The 20499-nt window shown below is 35.6% G+C and overlaps 1 protein-coding gene across 14 annotated transcripts in view; it reads left to right on the forward strand.

Moving 5' to 3' along the window:
* Positions 1 to 20499, forward strand: part of SCAPER (S-phase cyclin A associated protein in the ER) — a 522862-nt gene that overhangs the window by 143001 nt on the left and 359362 nt on the right. For all 14 annotated transcript variants that reach the window (XM_057303865.1, XM_048221477.2, XM_048221494.2 and 11 more), the window contains 2 exons: positions 1027 to 1167; positions 15289 to 15444. In XM_057303865.1, coding sequence (XP_057159848.1) covers positions 1027 to 1167; positions 15289 to 15444 — 297 coding nt within the window. The remainder of the gene's footprint in view (positions 1 to 1026; positions 1168 to 15288; positions 15445 to 20499) is intronic.

The following is a 20499-nucleotide window of genomic DNA, read 5'->3' on the forward strand; positions in this document are numbered from 1 at the left end:
AATTTGTCATTATTTTTATCTTTATCATTTAGAATGAATAAATCAAAATGAAAAGCAGACTCCATGTTGTAGGATTCTGTAAGAGTTAATATATTATTTAATTTTCAGCTTTAGAGAAATGCTGTAACACAACTGCAACTTTCCCTCTTACTGTGTCTTTTTTTTTTTTTTAAGATTTTATTTAGTTATTTGGGGGGGGTGAGCATGAGTTGGCGGGGGGAGGGACAGTGGGAGAGGGAGAAGCAGACTCCCCGCTGAGCAGGGAGCCCAATGTGGGGCTCCATCCTAGGGCCCTGAGATCATAACCTGAGCGGAAGGCAGATGCTTAACCAACTGAGCCACCCACGCGCCCCTTATTATGTCTTTAAGACAAATAAAATTATATAGTTTATTTTCTTATGTAATATAATCTCCAGGTATTCATGCAAACAGAATAATAAATTCTTGAAATTGTACAAGTTGTTAGAGGTTTTGGTTTAATTTTTCCATTAAGGTAAGTATCTGTTTGATTTTAATGATAAATCCACCTTCCATTTGTAAAATAGGTTATTGTTTCAGCACTGTTTTACATATGTGGTCTCATTACCAGAATTCTCTGTAGCTCACAGAATTGAACAGATACAGAATCCCGTTTTACAGGTGTGAAAACTGAATCCAGGGGAGGTGAAGTACTGTTTCCAGTGTTACATTATCGATAATTGGCTGACCACAGGGCTTTAAAAATCTGTCCTCTAGCTCCTCATCCAGTGCTGTTTCTGCATCATACTTTTTAAGGTGATTAAACACATAATTATGTAGCTAAAATTCAACTGAAATGTTAGTTTTATTTCCACTCATGTTGAGCCAGCTTTTGATTTTTGCTAGCAGGTGACCAAGGTAGATTATGAACTCAAAACAGTCTGGCTTCCTAGTCTGTGTTCTAAATCATAAGTCATGCTCCTTTAGGTCTTTCTAGGTTCTAGACTTTGTAATTCCTAAGCTGTTTATCTGTTAAATTATTATGTCTGATTATCTCACTCTGTGTAGGAGAAAGATGTTCGGAAGTGGAAGGAAGAATTATTAGATCAACGACGCAGGATGATGGAAGAGAAATTACTTCATGCTGAATTTAAGCGAGAGGTGCAATTACAAGCAATTGTTAAAAAAGCACAAGAGGAAGAAGCGAAGGTATATCTTAGATGCTTTGAACGTTGAATTAGTTGCCCAAGTACTTTCTTCAGTTGTTAATATAAGAAGCTGATATGAAGTGATTATTCTGTGGCAGAATAATAGGCTCACTTAAAACTTATTAGGTGCAATATCATGTACTTAGAATAATCCTATGAGATACACATTAATTTTTTACAGCTTTTTTGAGGTGCAATTGACAGACAATAAATAGCACATATGTAAAGCGTCAATTTGATGAGTTTTGACATGTATATATTCCTGAAACCTCAGCACAATGAAGATAATAAACAGTTCATCGCCCTCAGAAGTTTGCTCATGCTTCTTTGTATTCATTCCTTCCTCCAACTCTGTTACTGTGCAATTGCTGATCTGCTTTTTGTCACTATGGATGTTAGCATTTTCTAGAATTTTATATGAAAGGAATCATACAGTATATATTCTTTTCCTCTGGCATCTTTCACTCAACATAGTTATTTTGAATGTCATCCATACTGTTGTGTATATCAGTTCCTTTTCATTGCTGAGAAGTATACCATTGTATAGAAATACCATAATTTGTTAATCCCGTCACCTGTTGATAGGTATTTGTTTACTTTCTTGGTTTTTGGCCATTATAGATCTAGCTGCTGTGAACCATCATGTACAAGTCTTTGTGCAGATGTGTGCTTTCATTTTCTTGGGTAAATACCTAAGAATGAAATAGCAGAGCCTCATAATAGGTTTATATTTAACTTTTAAAGAAACAGTTTTCCGAAGTGGTTATTATATAGGTTTCCCCCACTATCTGAAAGTGGCATGTTCCTATGAAACCTTTTGTAATCTAGAATGGCATAAAGATGCAATTACCATTAATTTATATGGGAAATTTTTAGGTTTTTCTGATGTATTAGCACACATCTTGCTAATGGATACACAAAATAAATTGAGATAAAGCACAGATGTTCACAAACACAGTTCAAAACTATGGTGGCCTGACACTGAGATGCTGAGTGTAGTTCCTGGGGAGGGAGCTTGACAGCGCCACTCTTGCTGTTTGGGTTGTGCTAACTCCGTAATGGCTCACTGCAAAACAAACACTGAACACGATTTTTGCTTTTGCTTTTTTTCATAAAGCAGAAATCCTCTTTGGATTTCTTTTGGTTGTGGAAACAAGTAATAATGTAGGTCTCTCATAAAAGCAAAGTGGTATAATGAGAACTTTTGAAAAGCAGGGTATATTTGTGGTATTAGACATTCTTACCAGCAGTGGATGAGAGTTCTAATTAACAACATTCTCACCAACATTTGACATGGTTACACTTTGTGGTTTTAGCCACTCCATTTTAGTATGTGTGTATGGTATCTCATTTCGTTTTAATTTTCATTTTTGAACATCTTTTCATGTGCAGATTTCATATCTTTATCTCTTGTTTGGTGAAACGTGTGTTCAAACATCTTGTTCATTAAAGTTTGATTGTTTTATTATTAAGTTCTTTTTTTTTTAGCTTTACTGAGGTATAATTGACAAATAGTAAGGTACATAAAGTATACAGCATGATGCTTTGATATTCACATATGTATACATTGTGAAAGGATTCCCCTCATCAAGTTAAATAACACATCCGTCACCTCACATATTTGTGTGTGTGTGTGTGTGTGGGAGAGAGAGAGAGAGAGAATGTTTAAGTTCTGTTCTCTTAGAGTATTTCAATTATACAATAGTGTTATCAACTATAGTCACCATGCTGTACATTAGATCCTCAGAACTTATTAATCTTGCAACTGAAAGTTTATACACTTTTACCAACCTCTCCCTGTTTCTTTCCCCACCCTCAACCCCTGGCAGCCACTTTTCTACTACCATGCAGCATTTGTCTTTCTTTATGTGGCTCATTTAATTGAGCATATTGCCTTCCAGTTTCGTCCACATTGTCACAAATGAAAAGATTTCTTAGAGCGCCTCATGTATTTTCGGTATTAAGATCTATGTTTTGCAAATACTTTCTTGTAGTCCTTGGATTGCCTTTTCCTTTTCCTCTTTCTTCTTCTTTTTTTTATTTTTTAAGATTGATTTATTTGTCAGAGAGAGAGCAAGCATGAGCAGGAGGGCAGCAGGCAAAGACAGAGGCAGAAGGAGAAGCAGACTGAGCAGGGAGCCCAGTGCAGGACTTGATTCCAGGACCCTGGGATCATGACCAGAGCCGAAGGCAGATATGTAACTGACTGAGTCACCCAGGGGTCCTGCCTTTTCCTTTTCTTTTTTTTTTCTCTTTCTTTCTTTTTTTTTAAAGATTTTATTTATTTGTCAGTGAGAGAGTGAGCATGAGGTGGGGGAGGGGAAGAGGGAGAAGCAGGCTCTGTGCTGAGCAAAGAGCCTGATGTGGGACTCAATCCCAGGACAGTGGGATCGTGATCCCACCCGAAGGCAGACACTTAACCAACTGAGCCACCCAGGCATCCCTGCCTTTTCCTTTTCTTAAAAGTGTGTTTTGAAGTTTTAAAAATTGCTAAAGTCCAATTTATTAACTTTTTTTCTTCTATATTTTGTGTTTTTTGTGTACTATTTAAAAAATCTTTACCTAAATTTAAGGTCACTAAGATTTTCTCTTAATTTTTTTGTAGGAGTCTTAAATTTTACAATAAGGTCTGTTTTCCCTTTTGAGTTAAATTTTGTATATGGTGTGAGGTAGGGTTGAGGTTCATTTTTTTCATAGGGATATCCAATGTTCAAGTACCAATTGTTGAAAAGATTATCCTTTTTATATTAAATTGCCTTAGTACCCTTATTGAAAAGCTGTTTGCCATATATATGTATGGGTCTGTTTCTGCCTGTCTATTCTGTTTCATTTGTCTCTATGCCTGTTTTTACACCAATACCACTTTATCTTGATTACCATTATAATATCCTGTCCCATTGATGTATATATCTATTTAGTGCTTTGAAGTTTTCAGTGTGCAGAAGTCACCTTATTTAAATTTATTCCTAAGTATGTACTCTTGTAGACATGATTGTAAATTGGAATTGTTTTCTTAATGTCATTTTCAGACTGTTCATTACTAGTGCACAGAAATACAGTTGAATTTTATGTATTAGTCTTGTCTCTTGCAACCTTGCTTGAACTAGCTTTAGTTCTAATAGCTTTTTAGTGGATTCTTTCGGATTTTCTATATATAAGATCATGTTATCTGCAAATAGATACAGGTTTACTTCTTTTCCAACCTGGATGTCTTTGATTTGTTTTTCTTGCTTTTTGCTTTAGGCGGAACCTGAAATACAGTGTTGAATAGAAGTGGTAAATGTGGACATGACATCTTTGTTTTGTTCCCAGTCTTTAGGGGAGGTATTTAGTCTTTCATCATAAAGTATGATGTTAGGTGTGGGTTTTCATAGATGCCTTTCATCAGATTGAGGAAGTTCCTTTTTATTCCTATTTTGTTGTGTGCTTTTATCACAAAGGGATGTTGGATTTTGTCAAATTGTGTTTCTGCATCTGTTGCAAAATAATGTGGTTTTGTTTTTTGTTCTCTTGATAATTGCTATATTACATTAATTGAATTTCATGCTTTATATATTTGCCTAATTTTTTCGTTAAGGTGGGAGGGTACATCTGGACCTTGTCACGCCATCATGGCTGGAAGTGAAAGTTTTCAACTGTGTATTATTACTATCTGTGTCTTCTAGAGGAGCAATCTGAAGGCAGATTGTTGATGGTCACACAGCCAGCATTAAAAACCAGGTCTTTGTGGTTCCAAAGCCTCTGCTTTTACTACTGTGGTTTGGTTTAGTATTCTCATTTTTTGGCCTTTTTTTTCATATGAGTTAAATGAATTTTGATTTGTCAAATTGCTTAATATGTTTACTTTCATTATAATTTTATTAAGCCATAGTGGCTCCTATAAGCATATTAATCCAAAAACTACAGGTGAATGGTCAACTGCTGGGCATCTTTACCTGAGGCTATGAGCTGTCATTTGTAATTTTAAAATTCTTAATAATCAAGGTAAACTGAATCAAGAGTCCATACTAAAATTCTTGGAAGTATGAAACACTGCTTTAAAACCATCTACCAATTGCCACCCTGTCCGTCTCTTAATTTTTATTGCTTCTCTTCAAAAATCTGTGAAATTCCATTTTGAAATGTATTACATCAGGTCACCTGGGTGGCTCGGTCAGTTAAATGTCGGCCTTTGGCTCAGGTCATGATCGCAGGGCCCTGCTTGCTGCAGAGCCTGCTTCTCCCACTCCCTCTGCTCCTCCCCCCTGCTCATGTTTTCTCTCTCTTAAATAAATAAAATCTTAAAAAAGAAATGTATTATATCTATAAAGAAAATAGACAATCTGGTTTTCTTCTTGTTTTCTCATTCATTTAAAAGTGTTATGACGGGGCACCTGGGTGGCTCAGTCAGTTAAGCATCTGCCTTCAGCTCAGGTCCTGGGATCAAGCCCCACATTGGGCTCCCTGCTTAGCGGGAAGTCTGCTTGTCCCTCTTCCTCTGTCTTCCCCCCACATGCTCGCTGTCTCTCAAGTAAATAAAATCTTTTTAAAAATGTTATGATTGAATTTTCTTAGGGTAATCACATAAATATCTAAAAAGTTTACGTGAACTATTGTCACATACTTTCATACCCAAACATAATTTATGAGACAGAATCTCTTCCTGCCTTTGATTTTGTCACATGCCAGTATTTTCCAAGGTTGCCTGATCATAACAGTCATCTGATTTCTAAGGTTTTTCTTTGCAGGGTCTTTCAGTAAGCTGGAGTGGAGCTTGGGGAACTTTATTTTTTTATAGGTCCTCCAGGTGATTGTTAAGATCAGGAACTTTGGTTCAACATTCATCCAAGAATTTGTTCCTTCTTCAAAAGTAATTTTTTGTCATGTTGACAACTGAAGTCTCTGGAGTTGGGTAAACTTGGATTCAGGTCCTGACTGTATCAATTAGTTAGCCGAATGGCCTTTGGCGTTATTTTACCTTTTACTCTATTCGTTCATTTTTAAATTAGGCATAAGCTTACCTACATCTCAAAATTTTGATGAAAAGATTAAGTTAGTGTATGCATGTTTCGAAAGCAGTCAGTGCCATCTCTGGTATACTGTAAATACTTTGTAAAATATTAGAATTGTAGAACACCACATCCTATTTATGTTCTATTTCTTAATTTTTCCTCAGTGCACTTTTGTTGTAGTATTACTAATCCAAGAGTACTAATAATCCAGTCATTTTTTCCTGTCTTTAAAAAATATATTTAAGTTCTACTAGAAATTTAATTCCCTTGAGTCATGTACCAAATATATTCATTTCAGATATAATTTTTTCTCATATATACTTATTGTGAATTCGTGGAGTAAATTAATAGTCATTTCAAATTCCTTCCTTCTTTTTTGTGTACGTAGATGGTTGAAAATAAGTCACTGACTGGGGCATCTGGGTGGCTCATTCAGTCAAATGTCCTAGGATCAAGCCCTGCATCGGGCTCCCTGCTCAGTGGGGAGCCTGCTTCTCCCTTTTGCTCTGCCAGCTGCTTCCCTTGTGTGTGCTCTTGCTCTCTCTGTCTAATAAATAAATCAAATATTTTTTTAAAAAAAGGAAAAAAGAAAAGTCACTGACTGTTTAGTTGATAGCAACTATTACTGTAGCTTGAGTTATTCAGAACCTGATTTTATCTTAGATCTTGATCTATTATTTAGTAGTATAAAATTGGCTTTTATTTTCAGTTTCTTAATGGTGTCACTGATTGATTTTCAGTTGTAACATCTACTCATAATTACACTTGATTGTAATTTTTTCATGAGAAAAAGATATCCTTTTCCTGATTTATGGCAGTAGCCCTTTTCCCTTGTGCTGTGTACTCTTGCCTGCTCTTGGAATTTGCCTCATCATTTCTTGTGCCTCCTCGTTTGCTTCCTTCCTCTAGATTGCCTACTTGTGTACTCCCAATTGTGCAGATTGTTCATTCTGTCCTTCTGTAAATCTGCAGATTTCTTGGAAAGAGCAGGCCGAGCCAATTTCCAACACCTCATCATCCGTATTTTCTTGAATTTTTTATAATACCATTTTCCTCTGTGCTATATTGTATTTGCCTTTCAGAATGTTAACACTAAGTTTAAATGGCTATTCTGAATCTTTCCATTGTGAATGCTGTGAGGTACCTTTTTCCAGAGTATGCTGCGCTATCTTGATTTTCTTTCTTTCTTTTTTTTTTTTTTTTAAGATTTTATTTATTTATTTATTTGACAGAGAGAGACAGCCAGCGAGAGAGGGAACACAGCAGGGGGAGTGGGAGAGGAAAAAGCAGGCTCCCAGCGGAGGAGCCTGATGCGGGGCTCGATCCCAGAACACCGGGATCATGCCCTGAGCCGAAGGCAGACGCTTAACGACTGAGCCACCCAGGCGCCCCATCTTGATTTTCCTTCTGCTTTTCTAACTAATCCTTTCCCGTCCTCCCTTTTTCTTTTGCTGCCTATGTTTTACCCACTTCACCCACTTCACTTGTTCTTTTCCTCCAGTATCGCAATCATTATCATTGCTTCAACTGTCATCTCTCTAGTGACTCCTAGATTTGCATCTTTAGCCCCATCCCCTCAATCTTTATTTTTTATTTTTAAATTTCTTTTGAACTTTAATTGCAGTTTAATTAACATACAGTATTATATTAATTTCAGGTGTACAGGGTAGTGATTCAGCTGTTCTATACATTGCTCAGTGCTCATCACCTGTTTCACCCATCCTCCAACCAGCTGCTGTCTGGCAACCACCGGATTGTTCTATTTAAGAGTCTGGGTTTTTTTTGTTTCTCTGTTTTTGTCTTTGTTCATTTGCTTTTTTTTTTTTTTTTAATTACACATAGAAGTGAAATCACATGGTACTTGTTTTTCTTTGACTTATTTCACCTAGCATAATACTCTCTAGTTCTATCCATGTCATTGCAGATTGTAGGATTGTAGGGTAGTTTCTCTTTTTAACGTTTTGAGGAGCCTCCATACTGTCTTCCACAGTGGCTGCATCAGTTTGCATTCTCACCAGCAGTGTAAGAGCGTTCCCCCTTCTTTGCATGCTTGCCTTTCTTGTTGATTTTAGCCATTCTGACTGGTGTTGGTGACATCTCATTGTAGTCTTGATTTGTATTTTACCTGATGATGCATGATGTTGAGCATCTTTTCGTGTGTCTGTTGGCCATCTGGATGTCTTCTTTGGAAAAATGTCTATTCATGTCTTCTGCCCATTTTTTAATGAATATTCATTTTTGGGTGTTGTGTTCTTTATATATTTTGGATACTAACCTTTATCAGATACATCCTTTGCAAATATCTTCTCCCATTCCATATGTTCCCTTTTAGTTTTGTTGATTATTTCCTTCACTGTGCAGAAACTTTTTATTTTGATGAAGTCCCAATAGTTTATATTTGCTTTTGTTTCCCTTGCCTGAGGAGACATATCTAGTAAGAAGTTGCTGTGGCCCATGTCAAAGAAATTACTGCCTGTAATCTCCACTAAGATTTTTATGGTCTCACATTTAGATCTTTAATCCATTTTGAATTTCTGTTCATGTATGGTGTAAGAGAGTTTTCCAGTTTCATTCTTCTTCATGTTGCTGTCTGGTTTTCCCAACACCATGTGTTGATGAGTCTCTTTTTTCCACTGGATATTCTCTCCTGTTTTGTCCAAGATTAATTGACCATATATTTGTGGGTTCATTTCTGGATTTTCCATTCTGTTCCATTGATCCATGTGTCTGTGTTTATGCCAGTATCATACTGCCTTGATCACTACAGCTTTGTAATATAGCTTGAAGTCTGGAGTTGTAACACCTCCAGCTTTGCTTTTCTTCTTCAAGACTGTTTTGGCTATTCAGGGTCTTTTGTGGTTCCATGCAAATTTTAGTATTGTTTGTTCTAGCTCTGTAGAAAATGCTAGTGCTATTATGATAGGGGTTGTATTAAATGTGTAGATTGCTTTAAGAAGCTTTCATTTATTTTTATTTTTTTAAAAAAATGTAATTTAAATTCATTATCGTTAACATATAGTGTATTATTAGTTTCAGGGTGCTTTGAGAAGCTTTTAAATTTGATGTAATCCCAGTACTTTATTTTTGCTTTTGTTTCCCTTGCCTCAGGAGACCTACCTAGAAAAATGTTATTACAGCTGATGTTTGAGAAATTACTGCCTTTTTTCTCCTCTAGAATTTTTATGAATTTAGGTCTCACATTTAGGTTTTTAATCCGTTTTGAGTTTATTTTTGTGTGTGGTGTAAGAAAGTGGTCCAGTTTTATTCTTTAGGATGTAGCTGTCTAGTTTTCCTAGCACCATTTGTTGAAGAGACTGTGTTTTTCCAATGTATATTCTTGCCTCCTTTGTCAAAGATTAATTGATTGTATAATCATGCGTTTATTTCTGGGCTCTGTCTTGTGTTCCATTCATCTGTGTATCTGTTTTTGTGTCAGTACCATACTGTTTTGATTTCTACAGCTTCATATTACATCTTGAAATCTGGGTTTGTGATACCTCCAGTTGTTCTTTTTCAAGATTGCTTTGGCTATTTGTGGTCTTATGTGGTTCCTCACAAATTTTAGGATTATTTGTTCTAATTCTGAGAAAAATGTTGTTGGTACTTTGATAGGGATTGCATTAATGGGTAGTATGGACATTTTAACAATATTTCTTCTCCCAGTCCATAAACATGAGTATCTTTCCATTTGTTTGTGTCATCTTCAATTTCTTTATCAATGTTTTATAGTTTTCAGAAGGTCTTTGACCTTTTTGGCTACGTTTATTCCCAGGTATTTTATTATTTGTGGTGCAGTTATAAATGGGATTATTTTCTTAATTTCTCTTTTGGCTTCTTCATTATTAGTGTATAGAAGTGCAAAGGATTTTCGTGTATTGATTTTGTATCCTGCGACCTTATGGAATTCATTTATCAGTTGTTGTAGTTTTTTTGTGACGCCTTTAGGGTTTTCTATATATAGTATTATATTATCTGCAAGTAGGGAATGTTTTAGTTCTTCCTTACCAATTTCTTTCTTGTCCGATCACGGTGGCTAGGACTTCCAGGACTATGTTGAATGAAAGTGGTGAGAGTGGACATCCTTGTCTTGTTCCTGACCTAAGGGGAAAAGCTCTCAGCTTCTCACCATTGAGTATGATGTTTGCTGTGGGTTTTTCATAGATAGCCTTTATTATGTTGAGGTATATTCCCTGTAAACCTACTATGTTGAGAGCTTTTACCATAAGTGTATGCTGTACTTTTGCAAATGCTCTTTTTCATCTGTTGAAATGATGATATAATTTTCATCCTTTCTCTTATTGATGGATGTATCAAGTTGATTGATTTGTGAATATCGAATCACCCTTGCATCCCAGGAATAAATCCCAGTTAATCGTGGCGAATGATGTTTTAATATATTGTTGAATTCGCTGATATTTTGTTGAGGATTTTTTCGTGTGTGTTCGTCAGAGATACTGCCCTGTAGTTCTCTTTTTTTTGTAGTGTTTTTATGCAGTTTTGGTGTCAGGATAGTGTTGGCCTCATAGAATGGAATTGGAAGGTTTTCTTACTCTTCTTCTTCTTTTTTTTTTTTTGGAACACCTTGAGAAGTATAGGTATTAACTCTTCTTTAAATGCTTAAACTTCATTGCTGGTAATCAGCCTGTTCAAATTTTCTATTTCTCCCTGATTCAGTTTTGGTAGATTATAATTTTCTAGGAATTTATCCATTTCTTCTATGTTGTCCAGTTTGTTCGCATATAATTTTTCATAATATATTCTTATAATCCTTTTATAATTCTTTGTATTTCTTTTGTGTCAGTTCCTTCTCTTTCATTTCGGATTTTGTTTGAATTCTTTTTTTTTTTTTTGATGTGTCTGGCTCAAATTTTATCAATTTTGATTTATCTTGTCAAACAACCAGCTCCTGGTTTCACTGATCTGTTCTATGGTTTTCTTAGCTTCTATTTAATTTATTTCTGCTTATAATCTTTATTGTTTCTTTTCTTGTACTGTTTTTTAAATTTTGTTTGTTCTTTTTCTAGCTCTGTTAGGTGTAAGTTCAGGTTGTTTATTTGACCTTTTTCTTGTTTCTTGAGGTAGGCCTGCCTGTACTGTTACAAACTTCCCCCTTAGAAGAGCTTTTGCTGTATCACAAAGATTTTGGACTGTTGTGTTTTCACTTACTTCCGTGTATTTTTTAATTTTCTCTTTGATTTCTTAGTTGACCGTTCATTGTTTAGTAACATGTTATTTAACTTCCATGTTTTTCTGTTCTTTCCAGATTTTTTCTTGTGTTTGATTTCTAGTTTCATAGTGTTGTGGTTGGAAAAGATGCATGGCATGACTTCGGTCTTTTGGAATTTGTTGAGACTTGTTTTGTGGCCACAACCGATGTTTGGAGTTAGTTACCTATTGCTTGATGATTGTATTCAGTGGAACTCATCAGCTCACCGCTTCTATCTCCCAAACCATCTGCTTTTCCTGCAATATGTATTTCAGATAATGGTATCACTAATTTCCCATTAACTAGACTTGGGAAAGTTCTGATCATTTACTTTGATTCACTGTATTATTGTTGTTGTTTTGAGTAATTCTTGTGTATACAGCAAAAAGATAAGTGGGTCTTTTTGACTTTTTCCCTCATTTCCCATGTATATATTCAACTGCAGATTCTACAGTTCTGTAGTCTCTCGTGTGTTTTTCTTTCTATGATGACTGCCACCAGGTTTTTTAAGATATCCTCTTCCTAAATATTTTTAGTTGGTATGCTTGCCTTTTCCCCCCTACTCCCTTTAAATTAATCTTTCTGCAGTATATTATTGTATTACCTCTTAGCTCAAAAACCTTCAGAGACTTTATCTTCAAGTCTTAGTATAAACACATTTCCCTAGCTTTCTTTAATATTATTTTATATTAAGAGTAGTAGCCATGTCACTATTATAAAAATAATTCCTTTTTATTTTGAAGATTTGAAGCAATATAGCAAAAGCAACTAAAATTCCACTCTCAGAAGTAGCCACCATATACATATACCTAATGGTAAATACCCAGACATCTCTCTAGAATAAGGTTCAGACTGCATGAATAGGTAACTTTAAAAAAATGGAATTATACTATATATGATACTTAAGAATAAGAAGTATTAATCTCAATTTTATTTCCATTTTAAGAGATGGAAGTAAAATGGCAGTAAAAATTGAGGGAATTATTGATTTGTAATAAATGTTTCTTTCTCACAAAAGGCATTATTTTTCATAATTTCTTATAAAGTTATAAAAGTTATGAAAGATTAAGAGTTTAGAATGATCCTATTTACTACACTCTATTTAATTTTATGACAGTTTTGAGGAAATTAGCACCACCATGTCTTTCCATTGTCCCTAATCTCCTCCCAACAATTTTTCATAGTTTTATTATTTTTACATTGTTAAGATAGATAACATTTACAAAATTTGCTGTGAAAGTATAACTTCCTTAGTATAGTTTTCCTTCTATATATAAATGGACTCACAGCTTCACTTAATTCTCCATTTATGAGTTGTTTGTTTTGACTTGTCTCTGGTTGGCTGGATTTTATTAACAAGTGATTTTTTCAGGAAGAACTTACATGTGCTCTATTCCTTGAGTTCTTCCATATCTAGAGCTGTGGCATTTCTGTCTGAATACATTTTCGCTAGAGACCAGGTCCATGGTTCATGTTTTTCCTTCAAAATGTGGTAGGCTTTGGGGCGCCTGGGTGGCACAGCGGATAAGCGTCTGCCTTCGGCTCAGGGCGTGATCCTGGCGTTATGGGATCGAGCCCCACACCAGGCTCCTCTGCTATGAGCCTGCTTCTTCCTCTTCCACTCTCCCTGCTGTGTTCCCTCTCTCGCTGGCTGTCTCTATCTCTGTCAAATAAATAAATAAAATCTTTAAAAAAAAAAGTTGTAGGCTTTATTTTTTCTAGCATTAGCTACTTCTGGGGAGAAGCCTGAGGCCACACTGATTTTTCCTCCTCTCCTTGTAGGTGATTTGCATTTACTACTTGGAGGCCTAAAAAGTCTGTTCTTCTTCCTTAGTGTTTTGTAATTTAATAAGATTTAATAAGGATATTCTTAGTATTGATCTTCTGGACATTTTTTCATGAAATAACATGAACTCTTTCAATTTTCAATTTGCTTTCTTTTTTTTCCATGGGAAATTTTCCATATTATATGTTGAAATATTTTCTTGTCTTTTTTTCCAAAGATTCTATCTATCTATCTATCTATCTATCTATCTATCTATCTATCTATCTATGAGAGAGTGCACAGAGTGGGGGGAAGAGCAGGGGGTCGGGGTAGAGGGCTCCATGCTGAGTGCAGAGCCTGGAGCTGGAGGCAGGGCTCAGTTCCAGGACTCTGAGATCATGACCTGCTCGAAACCAAGAGTCCAGTGCTTAACTGACTGAACCACCCAGGTGCCCCCTGTCTTTCTTAACTATAGAAGTTATTCATCCTTATATTTGGCCATCTTGACTTGTTCATTCTATTCATAGCTTATTACTGATACATCAGTTTTCATTTTTAAGTTCTGCATTAACTTATCATAAGACTTGCCTCTATCAGTGATTTGATTTTTTGCCATCTTTATTTGCTCCATGCTTTTTCTACTTCAGTGATAGTGTTACTTTTGTCCTCACTTTGTTTCCTTAGCCTTTTAATCTTTTATTGTTTTGTTGTCTTACCATTTTTTTGCACCTTTAAATTCAGGTTTTTGTTAACTTATTTTATATTACAAAGTTTGCCAAGGGAATTTTCTGGTTTTACTTGGGTTATGTTTTCTTCCAGATTGGGTTTTTTATTTTCCTGTTAACTTCTGATCTATTTATTTATTTATAGCTTTATTGAGTTATAACTGACATATCAAAATTGTATATATTAAGATTTACAGTGTGATGTTTTAATATACATATACATTGTGGAATGATCACAGCCCAGCTAATTAACATATCTATCACCTCTACTTAATTACCATTTATGTGTTTGCATATGTGCACAGAAAATTGAAGATCTACCTTCTTAGCGAATTTCAAGTCTTGTTAAGTGTCATCACCATGCTGTACATCTCTAAAACTTATTCATCTTGCATACTTGAAACTTTGTACCCTTTAACCAACATCACAGTTTGAAATTTTTACCCAGCTTTTGCACACTCTTCCCTCTAACTTTATTTTACTTATTTATTTTGTCTAGAGCATTAAGTCCCATTTGTTTTTCTTTTGTCTTGATTATGCTTAATATGTGAGCCCTGGTATAGTATGATTCATATTCCTTGAGTACAGCTGTTCGTCTTATACTTTCAGTACAGTCTGAAGGATGGTTATTATCCTACTTTAAGTGGCCAGGTGGCAAGGTGATTGGGAAATCTTGTTAGAATTATATTAAAACTCTCTTGTCTGAGATTTTTAACATTTCTAGTGATAGGTTTTATTTCATCCAGCATGGATTCCTGGAGTCTGTCTTTCTGTCAGAGTGAGTCCCAGTGTTTAATTTCCTGTTTTCATCTGCCATTTTCACAGTAGCATGCATTCCCTCTTGCTTTCAAAAATGAGAAATTTGATCCCAAGTGACTTTTTCCACCTTTATCTTTAGCTTAACTTTGCTCATAAAAACTATGCTTTCTAGCAAAACTTGGCTGATAAGTATCAATATATGTGAAGTTAAGGATGTCGTAGATGTTTCACTACCTTGTTCCTAATTGTCACTTATTTGGTATATGTTGAAGAAAAATGATTTGTTGCTTATTTTAAGTTTGTTTTCCCAAACTCATTAGAATAACATGTATGTACTATTTAAATCTTAATGTAATTTACATAATTGCAAATTGTAATGAATTAAGTAGAACTTTATGTTTTTGTAAAGTCTCTTAATTTGTTTCTTGACTTAAAAATATTTTAGTGGCAGATCTTTATTTATGATAAATCAATTCTTACTAAGGCCTGTAGGTTTCTTATATACACTGGATTACTATCCATTTTTGAGGCAAATATTAAAAGAAAAGACTCTTTTTGTTTTATGCCTTATTAGTGGTTTATATTACTATGACATACTGCTGTTAGGTTTCTTATTTTTGTGGTGTGTCTTAGAATTAACTTGATTTGATACTCACTTTCTTTGTTTTTATTGAAGGTAAATGAAATTGCCTTCATAAATACCCTTGAAGCCCAGAATAAGCGCCATGATGTCTTATCAAAATTGAAGGAATATGAGCAGAGGCTTAATGAGTTACAGGAAGAACGTCAGCGACGACAGGAAGAAAAACAAGCACGTGATGAAGCTGTTCAGGTAAAATTTTATTTGGCAAGCAGTTACTGCCATTTGCCATATCCTAGGCTCTGAGCTGTGCTGAGAATCCAAAAAAGGGTTAAAACCTAGTCTCTGGGGGCGCCTGGGTGGCTCAGTCGTTAAGCGTCTGCCTTTGGCTCAGGGCGTGATCCCGGAATCCTGGGTTGGAGCCCCACATCAGGCTCCTCTGCTGGGAGCCTGCTTCTTCCTCTCCCACTCCCCCTGCTTGTGTTCCCTCTCTCGCTGGCTGTCTCTTTCTCTGTCAAATAAAGAAAATCTTAAAACAAACAAACAAACAAAAACCTAGTCTCTGACCCAAGGGTGCATGGTTTACTATAGCACCTGGAAACATGAAGTCTGATTGCCAAAAGACAAGGTGTACTCCTTCAGATAAGATAATCAGTGTTTTCATCAATACATAGCAGTCATAGAGTTTGAATCTCTGTCCTCAATCAGATGAAGACTAAATTGCTTTGGACAGATGATTATTTTTTGCTAATTGGGTTTTGTAAGAATATGCTCCTTCTCTTCCACTTAAAAAAGGATTGTGTTTGAACCAGTATATGTAGCCTTACAGAACTGGGCAGTCTTTATGCTTATGACAAGGAATACCTGTCTTTTACTGGACAGTATCATCGGATACTTTAATTGCTTAGCTTTTGTCCTCTGTAGTAAACCGTAATTTAGCTACCATTTTGGGATAGGAAGAAAGGTTAACACATAAATTGTACTGGTATTTAAAAACTATTTTAGATCTTCTTCAGTAGAAAGTCTTGCCCATAAGACTCTTTTAGGACTTGACTTTTTTTTTTTTAAACTGATGTCAAAGATTTTATTCAAGTCAATTAAATGGTGAGGGATTCAGTAAGATGTTAACAACCAGTTTGAGAGAGAATTCAAAGAATAAACCCATACACAGGCGATCAGTAATGCTGCAATGAATTTGTTGAACAGGTACAAAACTGTTCCAACAGTCAGACGCAACCATCAGCAGATGACCAGCCCTCCCCACAATCACAGACATCACCATCCTTTTCCTACAACTCACAGTTGAAACTTAGCTCAATGACACTTAGTGACAGACCAGCAGACAGGGTACACCCTGTGATTGTGTCTTTCCCATATTCAGTGCTTTCTCAATTTTCCCACCACAAAAGGCTGAGTAAATCCACTAAAAGGAGCCCATTGCCAAAGTGTAATGTCTGGTAAATTATTCCAAAAATGTGCTAAAGTTCTCAGTCACATCAAGTATGTATTCTGAATTCAAATTATATTTGTATCGAAGACTGTATTAGAAAAATAAATGTTTTTAGAGGAGGGGGATGATTTTTTTGAGGTAGAAAACATCCTCAAATGTGAACACGCACCTCCATATAAGATAGAAGCTACAGTTTGTTCACACTGAAAAGATGGTACGGCTCTGAGTTTGCTTTTGAGTAGAGGTCCACAGAGAGATTTTGAGGCCATAGAAGTACTCAATTTATTTAAGAAAGAGGATGATTTCTCTAGGCTCATCCATGACTTGGCATTTCTACTCAGATTGTAAACCAAATACAGTTACCATCTCTCTTATCAGTTGCTATGGCACATTAAGACCAACACTTAAAAAAGTGAAGTAATTTAGGAAATATGTGACTAGGACATATACATTCATACATGTATAAGCATATACATATATATAAACACACACACACACACACACACACACACACACGCATTTTACGTTTTACAGCCAGGGGTTAGAAAAGCTAAAAAGGAAAAGAAATGAACAGAAATATAATTTCACATTGTCTTGGAAAAGGAAGTATTTTACATATATACATGCATGTATAAATACACACATATATACATACATGCACAAGTACTCATATACAACCATGTATATGTATGTATGTATATTTGCTGTATATGACTCTTACATGATTATTCAAATATGATGACATTATATGATTCACATAGTGTTTATGATTATGCAAATGAGTGTTTTGATCTCTGTTCTGGACTGTTTCTGCTTTGCTGTCTCTGAACTGTGTCGCGATTTGTCAGCACTAGCCAGAGTACGCCAAGCCCATATGGGATGAGAAGGCCAACCTCATGGGTTGGAAGGACTACTCATGTGGTGATTTTCCTGGGTGGCATGGGTCACCAGAGTGGGTGCAGAGGCCATGACGCCCAGAGAGGTGTGGCGGGCTGTTCACTTGTAGGGCGGCAAACTGAAAGCTTGGGCTGGAAGTCGACAAGGATGGCCTTTGATGTCAAGTGTTGGTGCGAGTTTCCATCTGGAACCTTGAGCACCTGCATGCCAGCTGCAAGGGCCTTCACACTATTAGGAGTGTCTTCAAAGACAAAGCACTTCTCCTTGGGAAGAGGGGGGAAACTTGTTTGCACAGGCTAGAAAAAAGGACTTGACATTTTTGATGTAGAGAACAAATTTTGCAGTATTCAAATATAAATGCAGATATACTTTGTTATGATCAATATTTGTTCACTACTCAGTGATCATTTATTGCATAACTACTATAAGCCCTATGCTGTGCTGGGCTCAAGGACATGAAAAGGATACATCGCTGTTCTCAATGGAGAGACGTGTAAACAAATAATAACCCATTAGAATCAGTATAACAGGAAAGGTATTCTTGGAAGCACAAACGAAACCCTGTATTCAAATTGAGAGTGGCAAGAACACGAAAAAAATCAGGGAAAGCTTCCTAGAAGAGGTGATAGCTCACCTAAGGTTTGCAAACAATGAGACAGATGCAAATGAGAAGCAGGCATTCCATGCAGGAGATACAGAGTACTACTACCCTGTAGGGTTAGGGAACAGGTCCTGCAGAGCTTTGTTATGTTAAAAATTGGAGATGTTATTAATATTTCATGCTTCTTTATGTTACTGGTGGTTTTAGAAAGTTAAAATATCTCTCATCTATGGAACATAAGAACTAGGAAGATCGGGAGCGGAAGAAAGGGATAAAGAAAGGGGGGTATTCAGAAGGGGGAATGAAGCATGAGAGACTATGGACTCTGAGAAACAAACTGAGGGCTTCAGAGGGGAGGGGGGTGGGGGAATGGGATAGACTGGTGATGGGTAGTAAGGAGGGGACGTATTGCATGGTGCACTGGGTGTTATATGCAAGTGATGAATCATCGAACTTTACATCAGAAACCAGGGATGTACTGTACGGTGACTAACCTAATATAATAAAAAAACATTAAAAAAAACCTTCTAAATAAAGTACTTAAAGATAAAAAAATAAAATAAAATATCAATACATTTTTAAAGTTCATTGATTATTTGCTGTTTGTGGGCATTGGCAGACATTTCCATATTCATCTCTGATCTCTATTTGATTTGAGTTCAGTGTTTTATTTTAATCTGAGTGCTAAGCTAATTTGTGTTAAAAAATACAGATTATGCTGAGTGAAATAAATCAAGAAGAGAGAAACAATTATCTTATGGTTTCACTTATTTGTGGAACATAAGGAATAGCAGGGAGATCATTAGGAGAAGGAGGGGAAAAATGAAGGCGGGGGTGGGGTGGGGTGGGGACTCTGTTGTGATGAACCATGAGAAACTATGGACTCCGGGAAACAAACTGAGGGTTTTGGAGGGGAGGTGGGTGGGGGGATGGGGTAGCCCAGTGATGGGTATTAAGCCTCGTATTGCCTGGAGCACTTGATGTTGTACACAAACGATGAATCATGGAACACTACTTCAAAAATTAATGATGTACTGTATGGTGACTAACATAATATAATAAAAAAAATAGCTGGTAAAAAAAATACAGAATGATTTTATTGAAAAACTTCAGCTTTTCTTCTCTAAGGAGCAGCAAAAATTTTTATTTTATTTTATTTATTTATTTATTTATTTATTTATTTATTTATTTATTGTTTTTAAAGGTTTTATTTATTTATTTGACAGAGAGAGAGAGACAGACAGAGAGAGAGGGAACACAAGCAGGGGAAGTGGGAGAGGAAAAAGCAGGCTTCCCAGCAGTCGAGCCTGATGCCGGGCTCGATCCCAGAACGCTGGGATCCTGCCCTGAGCCGAAGGCAGACGGTTAACAACTGGGCCACCCAGGCACCCCTTATTTTTATTATTTATAAGTTATTTCTCTATTAACTAATACTCTTGAATGATTAAATAAAATTGAATTTTTGAAATTTTAATATGAGATGTCTCTTCAGCTTTGCGCTGTTACTCTGGGATCATTTTATAAAAATCATTTTGTAAATTATGTGTTACTTTTGAGGAACAGTTAGGCATTAATAATTCAGAGATAATTAAGACATGATCCTGTCACACAATGTGAAAGTGTTGTGGAACTATGTGTAAGCTACAGAGGTATCACAGTGGAGGGAATAATTAACTCTGTTGGTAAGGGGATTGTCAGGTAAAGTTCTCTGAAAGAGGTAACTTTAGCTGGGTTTTTTGGGGGAATAGATGAGTAATATTGTATATTTTGAATAGAAGTATTTGGTTCCTTTTTTTTGGATTCATTTTGTGGATCTGAAGATTTGAAATATAGTAGTTATATTCCATTTAAAAATGATGACCCTTGTTGGATAAATTAGAACATTTTTTAAAGCTGAAAGGAAAGGAGTTCTTTCTTGAAAGTAGTAAGGGATTTTCTATATTCACTAATACTTTAAAAATTGTTTTTGACTGTTTAGAATCTTTTTTTATTAAAAATGTGGAATTTTCCTATGGATTTAATTTTCAATGTAAAATTTAAAACCTGTCACGTTTAATTGACCTATAGGATGTTGGAAAAGTCCACTGGTAATGTATAGCATATATATAATTAAAATTTTTTTTAATGTGTAGTCATTACTAGATGTGCAAGGCACTACTGCCACACGTTCTCTAGATAAAATAATTGTTAAGGTCCTCTGTCTCCTTTACTTTCACTACTTTTACATTTTAACATTCCCATAAACTGTTAAAGGCAATTGTGATCCTTCTTTCCTGTAAGTAAAATACTAAGTAAATGCTTCATCATATATTCTCAATTTGCCATTTTTCTTACATAAATTATTCATTAGTTTTAAGTT

The sequence above is a fragment of the Ursus arctos genome, unplaced genomic scaffold (assembly GCF_023065955.2).
Source record: "Ursus arctos isolate Adak ecotype North America unplaced genomic scaffold, UrsArc2.0 scaffold_28, whole genome shotgun sequence".
Lineage (NCBI taxonomy): Eukaryota > Metazoa > Chordata > Mammalia > Carnivora > Ursidae > Ursus > Ursus arctos.